This window comes from Dryas octopetala, chromosome 8 (assembly GCF_963921425.1).
Source record: "Dryas octopetala chromosome 8, drDryOcto1.1, whole genome shotgun sequence".
In the NCBI taxonomy this organism is placed as follows: domain Eukaryota; kingdom Viridiplantae; phylum Streptophyta; class Magnoliopsida; order Rosales; family Rosaceae; genus Dryas; species Dryas octopetala.
The window spans coordinates 15,927,149-15,940,958 of NC_141373.1; the positions used below are offsets into that span (position 1 = coordinate 15,927,149).

General features: G+C 35.3%; 1 protein-coding gene and 1 long non-coding RNA gene across 2 annotated transcripts; both read right to left on the reverse strand.

Annotated features, from left to right (window-relative positions):
- Window positions 1-3,447, reverse strand: LOC147277608 (large ribosomal subunit protein uL3z). The gene is made up of 6 exons (XM_086253162.1): window positions 3,383-3,447; window positions 2,837-2,931; window positions 2,611-2,721; window positions 1,587-1,891; window positions 674-1,083; window positions 1-463 (listed from the first exon to the last, which is right to left on the reverse strand). Exons 2-6 carry the CDS (start codon window positions 2,919-2,921, stop codon window positions 205-207), a joined length of 1,170 nt encoding a protein of 389 aa, XP_086109288.1. The 5' UTR covers window positions 2,922-2,931; window positions 3,383-3,447; the 3' UTR covers window positions 1-204.
- A 7,825-nt stretch (window positions 3,448-11,272) lies between these two features.
- LOC147277609 (uncharacterized) lies at window positions 11,273-12,369 on the reverse strand. Its single transcript, XR_015124085.1, has 3 exons — window positions 12,064-12,369; window positions 11,765-11,836; window positions 11,273-11,531 (listed from the first exon to the last, which is right to left on the reverse strand). It is a non-coding gene; the product is annotated as an uncharacterized LOC147277609 (long non-coding RNA).
- Between the last annotated feature and the right edge of the window lie 1,441 nt (window positions 12,370-13,810).

Here is a 13,810-nt window from a genome sequence, read left to right on the forward strand (position 1 = left end):
TAAATCTGAAAGTTGTTCTCGAGAAATAACGATTCCAATATTAAATTATCCCCAACAAAACAAAACTGAATGAATACCGTTCAAAATCCTCAGCACTAGGAACCAAAATAAAAATAAACTGTCCGCAACATAATCTCATTGGCATAGAAACTAAAAAGTTGCCTAATATTTTGATAGCTAAAAACTCTGGACCAGTTCTCATCCTTATGCCTTGAGTCGTCCATAGAACTTCTGTTTCTCCTGTGTTGTCTGAAAGCGACCATGGCCAAACTTGGAGGAGGTATCGATGAACTTTAGTTTGATGTCCTCAAGAGCAACACGAGAGGTCTGCTTGAGCAGGGACTGGCGTAGAGTAACCACCCTCTTCTTAGGTCCAACACAGCATCCCTTAATGAGGATATAGTCATCCTTCACCACACCATAGTGAGGGAAGCCACCTAGTGGAGTAATGTCTTTCTCAGTCCTGGATCAGCATTCATGTCAGAATCTTTCTAAAAGAAATATAAAACAGACATCCTATAAAACCACAAATACCGGAACCCAACATAACAAAGGGAGAAAGAAATAAAGAGAGGAACCTTGCTACAAAAAGTTTTCTTCGATTTCAACAGGGAATGCCAACTGGCTACCACACAGCACTAAAATTACTCAAGTATTTAGTGAAGTTACTAACCTGTCGAAATCAGTGACAGCAGTGTGTGACTCCTGCCCAGCCTTTCCAAGCTTATAAATTTTCTTGTTCATTTCAGTCCGGTGGTGGTATCCATTCTGACCAGCCCTGGCAACCGTAAATGAAACTCTCGCAGGATGCCAGGCACCAATACAAGCCACCTTACGCAAACCCCTATGGGTCTTACGGGGAAGCCGGGTAACACCCCAACGAGTAACAACACCTTCATAACCTTTACCCTTTGTCACACCAATGATATCAATCATCTCATCTTTCTGGAAAACAGCATCAATAGGGATTTGCTTCTCAAAGAAGCTTTTGGCAAATTCCACTTTTTGAGCAATAGTCCCTCCATTCACCTGGATCTCCATAAGATGTGCTTTCTTCTGCTTCAATCCCTTCATCTTCCTAATCTGCATACGTAGAATACAATCACAAATACATCATTGAGGGACCATAAGGAGGTCTGAAAAACAAGAAACAGATATTAAGAGAAACAAGTTACATAAGACAAGGTTTGTTACTGAACATAGGCAACATCAATCAGAAGCTTACATGAGATGTGTTATTACTTATTTCAATGCATGCCACACTGAAATAAAGGGGAAACTTTATATGCATCATATGACTAGTGCAATAAGCTTGCAGCTAATTTATAAGAACTGCATATTGGAATAACATTTTGAAAGAGTCAAGAGAAAAGTCATGTTGGGAGAACATTTACCTCCAAACAATTAATTCTTTCTATTTGAACAGATGAAACCATCACAGAACAGAACTTACATATTTCAAAAATGAATTTTCTATCCACCAAAAGATGTACCATCAATCATAGGAGAAAGTATTAGGAAAATGCATAGAGAATTTCAAGACAAAATGCACAGAATCAATTTGATAACTGAAGTGTTATCAATACCTGAGTGTGAGCCAAAACCCGAATAACAGTAGCATATTTAATCATTTTCTCAAACTGGGATTCAATACTCTTCTTCCCCTCCTCAGTTTCATAGTGCTTTGAGTATGTTGCAAAGGCCTTCTTCTTGGACTTGCACCAATTCTTGTAGAACCTCCTCTTCACCTCCTCACTGAGATGCTGCGCCCACACTGTGTTCAAAGAACGAAGGCCCCGTGGGGTCTTCACATAACCCACTACTCCAACAACAACCATTGGAGGAGCCTCAATAATAGTTACAGCTTCGCATGTCTCCTTCTTGTGAAGCTCTAAAGAAATATTTCAAAGTTCAGTAACAAAAAAAAGAATTTACTTATTACACATTTTACTTTAGGAATAAATATGTATCAATCAAAAACATTTTGAACAATACTATGCTTGAGTATCATATGGATTGCAATCCAAGAAAAATCATGACATGACATGAAATGAAAATAGTACAAAAGGCAGTGACACCATCACGTGTTTGACTTCAAATTTTTGTGGGCACATCATATCATTTTGTATTCATAACAGCATTTAAGACAGAATTGATATAACAAAATTGATAGAAAACAGGAACCAATTGACATGATATAACAAAGTAAATGCAATAATAACCCTCCCAAAATATAATACAAGAGTGATTCATGCTGTGCTGTCTTCACCCATATAATGAATTGTGTTTGTGCAAGGAAAATATAACAAAAATGAGTGCCGTATCACATTTCTGTCTTTGTTTCTTTTAACCAAAAACATGAATCTCCACCACTATCATCTATGACTTCACTAACTTCTCTATTGTACAAACCTATAGCCTATGCAACCTATGAATAGCTGTGTTACCGTTCACATTAATGCTTAATTATTTAATCAACTTTTACTTCCCTCATGAAATCATTTATTGGAAGGAAAGAAAGGAAGCCTGGATTCAGAAATTATATAAAATGCTGAAAACCCATCAATAAAATGGGAAACCTAGAGAGACATTAATTAGAAAGCTGCTTACTTGATCCAGGCTTCTCGACATCCCTGACAATGTGAGTCATCCCAGCCTTGTAACCCAGAAAAGCAGTCAGCTTGCAGGGTTTGGTTGGGTCATCCTTGGGGAAAGCCTTCACTGCAAGTCCACAACATTGACAGAGCAGTTGGAATAATAGAAAATACACATTAATTTTGAATAATGCAAATTCCATAGAACACATACAAACAGAAATGAAAAAGGAGTTATATACCTTTTCCCCTGTGACGAGCAGCTCGCTTCCTTGGAAGAAACCCAAGGGATCCATGCCTGGGGTGCTCAAACTTCCTGTGAGACATTCTCCTCCTCCTTGATTCCAAAAAAAGGGCAATAGAAATGAATATAAATAAAACCCAGATGTCCTACATGCATATCATAATTGTTACAGGATCCAGCATTTAAGTTTATATCGATACAAGAATAGATCTTTATGTATAATATACATCAACCAAAATCGCAATATGAGATTTCAACATTTTTTTTTTTTTTTTGCATCATACAAGCTCCATTCCATATATTCAGATCAAATCAGAAACATGTAATGAAAATGAAAACATAGCTATCAAAATTCAACCACAAAACGAGATAGAAACAGATGAGCAAAAACACTAGAAATTGGCGGAAGCAAATGAGTTTTTTAGTTTTAGAACAAAAGATAATGTCATGGAATTTACGCAAAATCAAGCGAATCTCATTTTCTAGGCAGACAAACAAACACACTATAGCGATAGTGAGAGAGAGAGAGAGAGAGAGAGAAAACCTAAGTTTCTAGCTGCGGCGAAGTATACCCGCTCCCAAGAGGCAAGACCGCAAGAGTTATGAAAAACCCTAGTTGCTGTTTAAAAAACAATCCATTTTACGAGCGATGCCCTAAACTTTGCTTAAATTCAAAAGAACCCCAGTTTTTTTTTTAATGTTGTTTAATACTTTCTGACCAAAAAATATTGTTTATTTTGTAGTCCGAGAAAAATATACAAAATAGACGCACAAAAAAAATGGGATTAGTCCTTAGCATCAAGGAGTAAAATTTCGATTTCGAAGAAATTTTCGATGGAAATTTTGATGGAAATTTTCGCGAAAATTTCGATTTCGATAAAATTGGATAAAATCGACAAAAATTGCTATCAAAATATAGAAATTTTGAATGAAACTTGACCATATGTTTATTTAACATATTATCTACTACATTGATAAAAAATATTGAAGAAATCAAATAATATAGTAGATTTCATGTGATATGTGATGAATATAATGCGCGCCGGAGACAATACTGTTAAAAAAATACTTTACTAATTAATAATTAGATAATAAAATTACACGAATAAATCACCAATGTGGCAACGGAAAGTAGCAAGCTTACTCAAATGGACTTGGAAATGGTCTTCGATAGTTAAATTAAGCCGAATTGGGTTAAAATAGAACCAATCCAATGGCGGCAGCGGCGACAACTGTTTACCTAAAATTTCAATTTTACAAATTATCGTAATTGGAAAACCAAACATTAAGGAAATGAAACTTCATGATAAGGGAATAAATTTGTTTTTAATAATTTATGTTTACAACTAAACGAAACACCAAAATAACCAAATCAAACCCCAAATAAAATCTCAAACCTTTTTTTTCTTTCCAATTGCCTAAAGACTCCAAATCTCAATCTACCTTAAAAAAAAAAAAAAAAAAAATTTCTCTTTTTTTTTTTTCTTTCCTTTTTTTTTTTTTTTCTTTTCTCTTCTTTTTTTTTTCTTTCCTTTTTTTTTTTTCCTTTTCCTTTCTTTTCTCTTCTTTTTTTTCTTTCCTTTTCCTCTTCTTCCCCCTCAGTGGTCTTCCACTATTCCCCTGGGCTTCGTCTTCTTCCAGTTCAGCACTTCAGCACTTCAGTCTTCCTCTTTTTTGTTTTTCTTCTCCCTTCACCATTTTTTCTCCACCCTTCATAATCTCTCTCTTCCCTCTCCCTCCTCCCTTCCTAATCTCTTTCTTCCTTCTCCCTCCCCGGATCTCTTCTCTCCCTCCGACGACGGCGCGCCTCGATCTGCAGCTCCCTCTCCGGCGACGGTCTCTACCTCCCCTCTCTCTCTCCGGTCTCTACATCGAAAATTTCGACGAAATTTCGAGGATTTCGAAAAATTTCAGCGAAATTTTTCGAAATAATTTTGGTATAGTGTTAAAATTTTCATACCCCTAAAAAACGAAATTTTATTCCTTGCTTAGCATCTATCCAATATTGACATCTATTTCATTCATTTACCCAAAAAAGAGTTGACATTGTTGAATTTGGTCATTGACTCATGAAAATTTAGATAAGGCTTAATTACCGATTTATTACCCAAAATTGTAATTCATTTCTATATTGTCACCTAAAAACTTTTTTGTCTCAGATTATCACTTGCAACCTACATCGTGTCTCATTTTACCTTGTTCCGTCAACAGCTCTGTTAAAAATGCTAACCTAGCAGTTTATGCTGACGTGGCGCACTGGATGTGTGACACGTGTCACATCTTTTCTTGTATTTTCTGATTTTTTTTATTTTTCTATTTTTATAAACTTTGAAAATTAATTAAAAATAGCTCCAAACTTAGAAAAATACACGGAAAATTCTTACAAACTCGTCTTGACTAGTACTAATTTACTATGGGGTCAAATACCAATTTTCTCTCTAAAAATTTTCAGAAAATTTTGGGAAGTTCAAATTTATTTCTAGAAAACTAAAATACTTTAGACTCTTTGAAAATTCATAAGATAATCTCCCGAACTCCAAAAGATACGAGATCTATACCGTTAGTCTTCTAAAAACTAACAATACCTTTATTGTGAACACTTGTTGCCCAAAAAACCTCTCAGTCTTAGAGAAAAATAAATTTCTCTCTATAAAATAAATTCTAGAAAAATTCTAGAATTTTTGTAAAGTCTCGAAATAATTTTCTAAGTCAGGTTTTTGGTAATTTTCAAAATATTTTTTAGAATTCGTCCGAGAGTTTACGAAAATTCTAGAATTTATTTAATTGAGAAAAATTTATCTTAATTTTTTAGAAATAAATTTGGACTTTTTAGTTTTTTGAAAATTTTTAGAAGGTAAATTGGGAATATAACCTTTTAGTAAATTAGTGCTACTCAAGACGAGTCCCTAGGAATTTTTTCGTGTATTTTTTTGAGTTCGGAGCTATTTTTAATTAATTTTTAAAGTTTATAAAATAAAAAAATCCGAAAATAAAAAGCAAAGATGTGACACGTGGCGCACATCCAGCGTACCACGTTAGCATTAACGGCCACGTCAGCATTTTTAACAGAGTTGTTAACGGAACAAGGCAAAATGGGACACAGATGTAAGTTACAGGTAGTAATCTGAAACAAAAAATCATTCAGGTGGCAATGTGAGAATGAGTTACAGTTTTGAGTGGTAAATCAATAATTAAGGTTTAAGATAATAAAAAATTCTATGTGCGAAAAGTGAGCATATACATGAAAAGAATAAGATGATACAACTTTTGCATAATACACAAGCATGCAATATATATTGGAATTAAGACTTACAAAAAAATGAAATTTGAAATTTTTGTTTTTTTTGGGTCTCGAAATTTTATTACGCATCCATTATTTTTTGTAATTATTTCTACGAAATTTTGAAAATTTTGAACACCTCGCACTCACGTTTTTGTAAAATTTCTCGAAATTTCGCTGTGACTAACACTCCTAACCACATTTTTCATTTTCATCTCTTAGACTCAGATCTCTCTCTCTTCTCTCTGTCTTCTCCCCCTGCGCGCAACTTCACTCTCTCTCTTTTCTAGTTCTTTGTCTTCTTTCTCCCTCTTCTCTCTCTCTCCTCTCTATCTTCTCCCCCTGCACGCAACTTCACTCTCTCTCTTTTTCTAGTTCTCTGTCTTCTTTCTCCCTCTTCTCTCTCTCTTCTCTCTGTCTTCTCCCCCTGCGTGCACCTAGCTTGGGTCGGGGCCACCGACCACCTAGCCTGCCTTCGACGTGACCCATCTACCCAGCCGCCGACTGTCCTCCCCCTAGCCTACCTCTTCCCCTTCCTCCTCCCCCTGTGCGTACCCAGCTCGGGAACACCCAATCCTCCCCTTGAGCGCACCCAGCTCGCAGATTACGGCCACCTTTGACCTCCGATCACCAAAATTTTTGGTCGGTTTTTCTCCTCTCAACATGGGCTTTAATTCCCCTAATATTTGATTTTTCCAATTTGGAGTATTTCTAAAATTGAAATTTTAGGGTTAATTGAGTAATTTTGAAATTGATTGTATGATTTTGAGTTGATTTTGCATATTTGATCGTGATTATGTATATTTGATTGTGATTAATTTTGGAATTGACTGTATAATTTTGGGTTGATTTTGCATATTTGATTGTGATTGTGTATATTTAATTGTGATCACTACACCATTTTCCTCTTAAATCCACTATTGGTTTATGTTATCTATTGATGCATTAGCAACTAAAGATAGGTTTGAAGGATCAATAGCCACCTTATAGTCACTCTTAGGCTGTTGGTTGCAAAGAAAGGAGTGGCAATGTGGCTAACCAAACCAAATATTTGGAATGGTGGGAGTTTGGAGACAAGAACTGCTGACAGTTTATGCTTCCACCAATGTTGCAGGTAGTTGCAAATAGAAGCTCACCATTGTTGCAGATAGTTGCTTTATTGGTGAAGAGCAACTTGAATTAAAAGAATGCCTCCATAGCCTTTGGTGACTAAATAATTAAAATTCAAAATGCATTTTCTCATCAAATTAAAATTGCAGCTGGTAAATTAATAACATTAATCATGTAAAGGAGAAGTGCAGTAACTCCATATATATAAAAAATAGTGCCTAATTTTAAACACCCTACTCACCAAAAAAATTTGTCTAAACCCCCACCCATCTAGAAACTCTTTCAAAACCCCCTAAAACTTATATAGTGCCTAATTTTAAACACCCTACTCACCAAAAAAATTTGTCTAAACCCCCACCCATCTAGAAACTCTTTCAAAACCTCCTAAAACTTATAATCCTAAATTACCCTTCTGACGCATGCTGACACATGCTGACGTCACTGTAACTGTATTTTGGTGAAACTGTTTTTTTTTTTTTTTTTTTGAATTGAAGTTTTTGCTAAAACTCAATATTTCACTAAAACTAAAATCAAACACTGAAATTGAATTTCATTACACTGAAACTGAATTTCAAGAATTCAATTACACTGAAACTGAATTTCAGAAATTCAGTTACACTAAATTGAAGAATTCAGTTATGAATTCACTTACTGAAACTGAATTAAGTGATGAAACAATTACACCTTGACTAAAATGCAATTACACCTTAATTAAAAAACAATTACACATTTACTAAAACAATTACACTTCACTAAAACAGTTACACCTTTACTGAATTCCGTTTCACTAAAAAGAACACAGCAACCTTATAAAAAAAAAACAATAACAATACAATAAGGCATTGAGATGAGAGGAGTAGCCAACAATACAACGTCGTCCGATCATCTCACCCGCGACGAGTACACGACAGTCGCCACTGCCTCGATCTGTTTCTACCTGCAAATTTGATTCATCATATTTCAGAACCATAATTTCATTCAAAATTCATTTAAAACTCATGTTTCACGAGCTGAAACTATTTCATGAGCTAAAACTGTTTCACGAACTGAAACTGTTTAATCAATAAATGTAGGCTTAAAGTTCCCTATACACAGTTACAACAACACACAATGAGGTTCGATTTGGGGTTTTTTGATTTATTAGCAATTGGTCCAATCCAAACACATAGCATTGAAGAGTACAATGAGGAGAAGAATATTAGTACCTGACTCGACGGAAATGGCTGCCGGAAAAGCCAAATCGCCGGCGAAGAAGCCGCGGCCTTTGTGGCTTCGATCTGCCGCCGTGGCTGATCAGATGGAAAATCCGAGCACACCATCGTGCTCAGGACGTCGAGAGGAAGAAGGCTTGGGTGGTTTGGCATTCCAACTCCGCCGAAAAAGGCAGATCGCCGGCGGAGAAGCCGCGGCCTTTGTGGCATCGATCTGCCGCCGTGGCTGATCGGATGGAGAATCCGAGCATACCATCGTGCTCAGGACGTCGAGAGGAAGAAGACTTGGGTGGTCCGGCATTCCAACTCCGTCGAAAAAGGCAGATCGCCGGCGAGCACCACCGATCGTAGTGGCGGCGATCTGGGCTGTTTGGGCTTGATTCGGGGCGAGTGATGACAGAGGGAGAAAGAGGAGAGAAAGACGAAGCTGATGGTGGTGGTCTTGCTGGCAACCGTTGCCGGACAACACCACACGCGCCGACAACAGCCGCGCGCGGAGGAGAGAGAACAGAGAAGGTGCAGGAATGAGAGAGAGAGAGAGAGAGAGAGAGAGAGAGAGAGAGAGAGAGAGAGAGAGAGAGAGAGAGAGAGAGAGAGCGTGAGGATGAGGATGAGAGAAATTAAAAAAAAAAACTGGTTTGAATAACAGGGTTATAATAGGAATATTTAAAAAAATGTGGGTCAAACATAAGTGGATGTTAGTTGACCAGGGGGTTTTGGGAGAGTTTAAATGACTAATAGGGGGTTTTGAATTATTTTTAATAAGAGTGGAGGTTTTGAAATAACTAAACTCTAATTAGGGGGTTTTGAATAGTTTACATTATAAAAAAAACCATCAAAATACAAAAATGTATTTAATTATAATTGTATATACAAATCTGCTGTACTAAGAACCCAAAAAGAGTTTTATATACTGAAACTAGAAACTATACTTTTCCAGCTCCGCATCCTTCAAACTATATCACATCAACACATGACTTGAAACAAATTTCTATTCAAATCCAAAGTCAGTTTGTCCTTCAATAACTGTCAATACACATCCGGCCACAAAAAGTAACCCACCAAAAAAATCAGCATCAGGACATGCATTATGTAAATTAAATAAACATTTTCTACATAAAATATTAAATGGTATCTAAGAGCCAAAGACAAACAAGAGATGCATACCTCATTAAGTTGCTTCTTAAGATCATCCAGTTGCTCTTCCAATAGCTTTGATTCTTTCTCAGAATTATGAGCTCTGCATTCCATTCGTTTAAGCTAAAAACAAGAGAATTGGGAAAATTAAACAGTAGATGTTCATAGATAGACAATCAAATTTAACTCCAAAAAATCATCACCCACCGAAGAAATATCAAGTTATGGATCAAATAGTCACATCTTTCAAGGCCAAATGATATTTAACATAATTCTCATTACTGAAATAAAATAATAATTATATGAGAAACCAAAGAGTTGTAGCATTATGATCAAAGTGCTTAAAAAAAATATAGGGTAACTTACTAGGTGTCTGGTGTGAGCACTAACATTCTCACCTTCATGATTACTGTGATGCATTATTACTTAAAAGTCATATAACTCGAAATCAAAGTAACAAATTATTTATGGTCCTAGGAAGAGAAATTTATACAAACCTATGGATGGTGACATAAAGCCTCATAAGCTCGTGCATTTTGTGGTTGTCAAAACCCAACATGTGTGCAAAATTTGCACCATAATCCAGAGAGTCATCAATGGGTACTATTTTTCCATCCTCATATATCCTTCAAAAAGACAAGAATGAATTAATCTCAATGTTAGTTAAGACAACTCAAACAGAATCTTATATAAGGAGCAACTACAAAAAACATATATGGACATGTATTGGTGTCAAAAGACTGATAGCTGCAAACCACAGGGGAAAGGAGAGAAGTAATGCCAACAGTCAGTTGACGATATTGTACATAAGAAAAAAGTTTTCAAAACTTAAAAGAAAGTTTCACGAATTTAGATTAAATGATGTTCTAAAACATGCACAAATCACAATGTGAAACATATAGCTATAAGTAACATGTAATATGTTTTACCAACCTTCGATAAACATATGAAGCTACTATTGGCACTTGTGCAATCAAACTAAGTGAATCCTCGTAAGTTGGCTCCCAGTACCTAAAATTAAATAAGGTTAATTAGGATGTCTAAAAACTACTGCCAAATTGAGTTATACAAAAAAAAATGCTAAATATAGTTCCAAAAGCAGAACCAGTACATAACTTACTTTGATTTCAATCATAAACAGAGCAAATACCATAAATAAAAAAAATAAAAAAACCACCATAATATGTGAACAAAGAACATGCCAAAATTTGTAACCTGCAAGAACATGACAAAACACTACCAAAAAATTGGCCATCAGCCACTGTCCACATCTGTGGGCTTTACCCAATTTTTCCACTGTTATCCGTGTCTAACCCAGCTAGCTACGGAACAGCTACTAAAACTGGGTCAGTGGGTACTACTTGGGTGGGTATAGGCCATTCACTCACATTTTGTGTAAAACAGTGGGATAATATGTTGACTTCTTACCATCTCCAACAACTATAAAATAATCATCTACACAATCAATGTCAATAAAATATAATTGTTTTTGTAACTGAGTAACCGTGGGATGTATGGATGTTTTTATATTTTAATTATACATGGATCTATTTAAAATATTTTAATAATATTTCATTTTTTCCGCTTTTTTTTTTTTTTTTGTGAAATGGGGGCAATTTTTTTCACATTTTCTATGAACAGATTCATTCAGTGCATAGCAAATTAGCAAGGCAACAATCCATGTTCTTACATAATTCATACCATAATTGAATTACAGTTGTAAGCCGTGGACAAATACACATCAAACCTATAAACACCAAAGTGCTCCATCAAAATAAAGTTAAATCTACACCAAAATAAAACTACTGCTCCACCAAAATTCGATCTCTAGCATAATTTGCAATGTCATCCGAATGCGCTCTTCCCTCATTTCCATCCGAATGTGCTCTTCCATTTCATCAGCATTCTTCATAATCATAAGTTCATAACCTCAGCATTCTTCATAAGTTCCATCTCTAGCATAATCAAAAACAGAGAGAACCAAATAGTTCCATAAAAAAATTCAAAAGACTTTCATATCAAACGCAACCAAATAGTGTTCCAAATCATATATAAATACAAAAACAGAGAGAATAGCAAATAAAACAAGCAACATGCACTATAAAATTAATCAATTGTCGAATTAAAAAAAAAAAAATCAACAGTCGAATTTAAAAAGAAAAAAACTAATTAACTAAAGAAAAATTACCTTTTGGTTTGTTCTTCGGGTTTGGGTGTTTGCATGTCTGGGTATTTGAAGTTCTGGGGGTTTGGGTATTCACTGTAGAAAAAACGAAACAAACAGTTATATAAAGAAAATTAAGAAACTTTCAGATCCAAAGCCAGTCAAATTGTGTTCCCAAATCAAAAAAGATGGAAATAGACAAATTAATTCTAATGAAGGAGAGAGTGAGAGAGAGAGATTTCCTTGTTCCCCAAAGTTACACATTTTTTCAGAAATAAAACCCGAAAGAAATAAAAAAGCCATAAAAGAACCCAAAAGCATACCCAAGCATATGAACCAAAATCGATCACCCATTCCCCTTCAGCCCAGATCCATGATGTAGCTGCAACCACCACCGGTCAAGATCCCTAAAATACCCAAAACCGAACATAAAAATTGAGAATCTTAAATTAGAAAAAAACATAAATCTAATGTGGGTCTGAAGTTTTGAAGGTGAAATCAAGCTTTGAAGATGAAATCTATAGTTTTTTGGGCTTCGGCCCCCAGAAGAGAACCGAAAAAGAAGATGAAATCAGTGGGTATGAAGCTTTGAAGATGGAAGGAATGGGTGAGAGGGTTCTCTCATCTGAATCTCTAGAGTGTTCTTCTCTTTTCTGATGAAAGGGTTTCTATTTTTTTTAATGTTTGTTATGCTTTTTATGTTCCACGCCTGCCATTCCACGTGGGAGCTTCTGACAGTAAGTGACTTAAATATATATTTAAATATTAAACAAATTATTTACAATATAAATAATATATCATAACCGAATAAATTAATTTTTTTTATCCTTAAGCATAGATATAATTTATCTGTGAGATCTATTATCACATATGATCAGTGAGAGGTGGGTTTTTTGCACTATATTAAGGGTATTGGGTTGACTGAATTGAAGTTAGTCACAGATTTTTATCTGTGGCTAACAATTGGTTCCTATTGGCCAATTTTTTGGTAGTGAAAAATTATTAAACCCGAATCAATCTCTTTGTCTCAAAACTCAAGAAACTTATAAGAAATTTAAAACACTTGCAAAAAGAGAGATTATAGGAAGCCCATATACCTAAACAAGAGCCTAGAGCAGTAGAGAGAGTTGAGAACAGTAGAGAAAGCAGAGAAGGAATTATCCTGAAACATGAAAAAATGAACTTTTTCAGACCAAGGCATTAATCGAAAATTTAAAAAATTTGAAAAAACAAAATTATCTTTTTTTTGCGATTGGGTTTGGGTTTAGAATGTTGGGATTTAAAGGGATCTTAGGGTTTTTAGGTCGAGGGTGGAGAGGAAAATCAGGAGAGGCAGAGGTAGACGACGGAGAGGGAGCTGAGCGACTGGGTAGGACTTATTTTGGGCATTTTTAGGTTTGGGCTCACTACTAGAATAACCCCCTATAGCATATGATATGGGATGACTGTTATAATTTAGTTACTTTCGTTGATTAATGGGGGACTCTTATAGCACTGTGTATCTTTTGTTTGCTATAGCAACTGACCTCAGACCCAAATGATTTATATAAATTAATTGGCTTAATTTATTAACAAGTGTGTCTGATTATCAGATATATTTGACATGCTAATTATCATTTGTCATTTATATTTAATATATAGCAAAAGAAAATAGCTGGATTTGACATGTTTTTACTCAATGTCTGACAAACGGGTTGTTTATTGTCCAATATATCCCTCTACAGTTAATGAGATTACACTTAAAAGTAATTACTTTATACTTTTCTTTTTATGTACTTTTGAGAAATAAGTACTCTTTATTTATCAAGAGCCTTACTTGAGCAATAAAGATCAACAGCTAGCAAATTTTAATTTAAACTTTTTACTCTCTGGATCCCACGAGAGATTTCTAGAGAAAAGTGAGACTCTCAAGTCTCACTTTAGCTTTTCTTTATCTATCCCTCTATTGGTGGTTGCCCCTCCGCTGGTTTGAGGGTCTGCGGCAGTTGTCATCGAGGCTCCTCGCCTCTATCTTTTCTTTCTCTTCCTCCCCTTTTCTTCTCTCCCATTTTTTTCTTTCTTTTTTTTGGC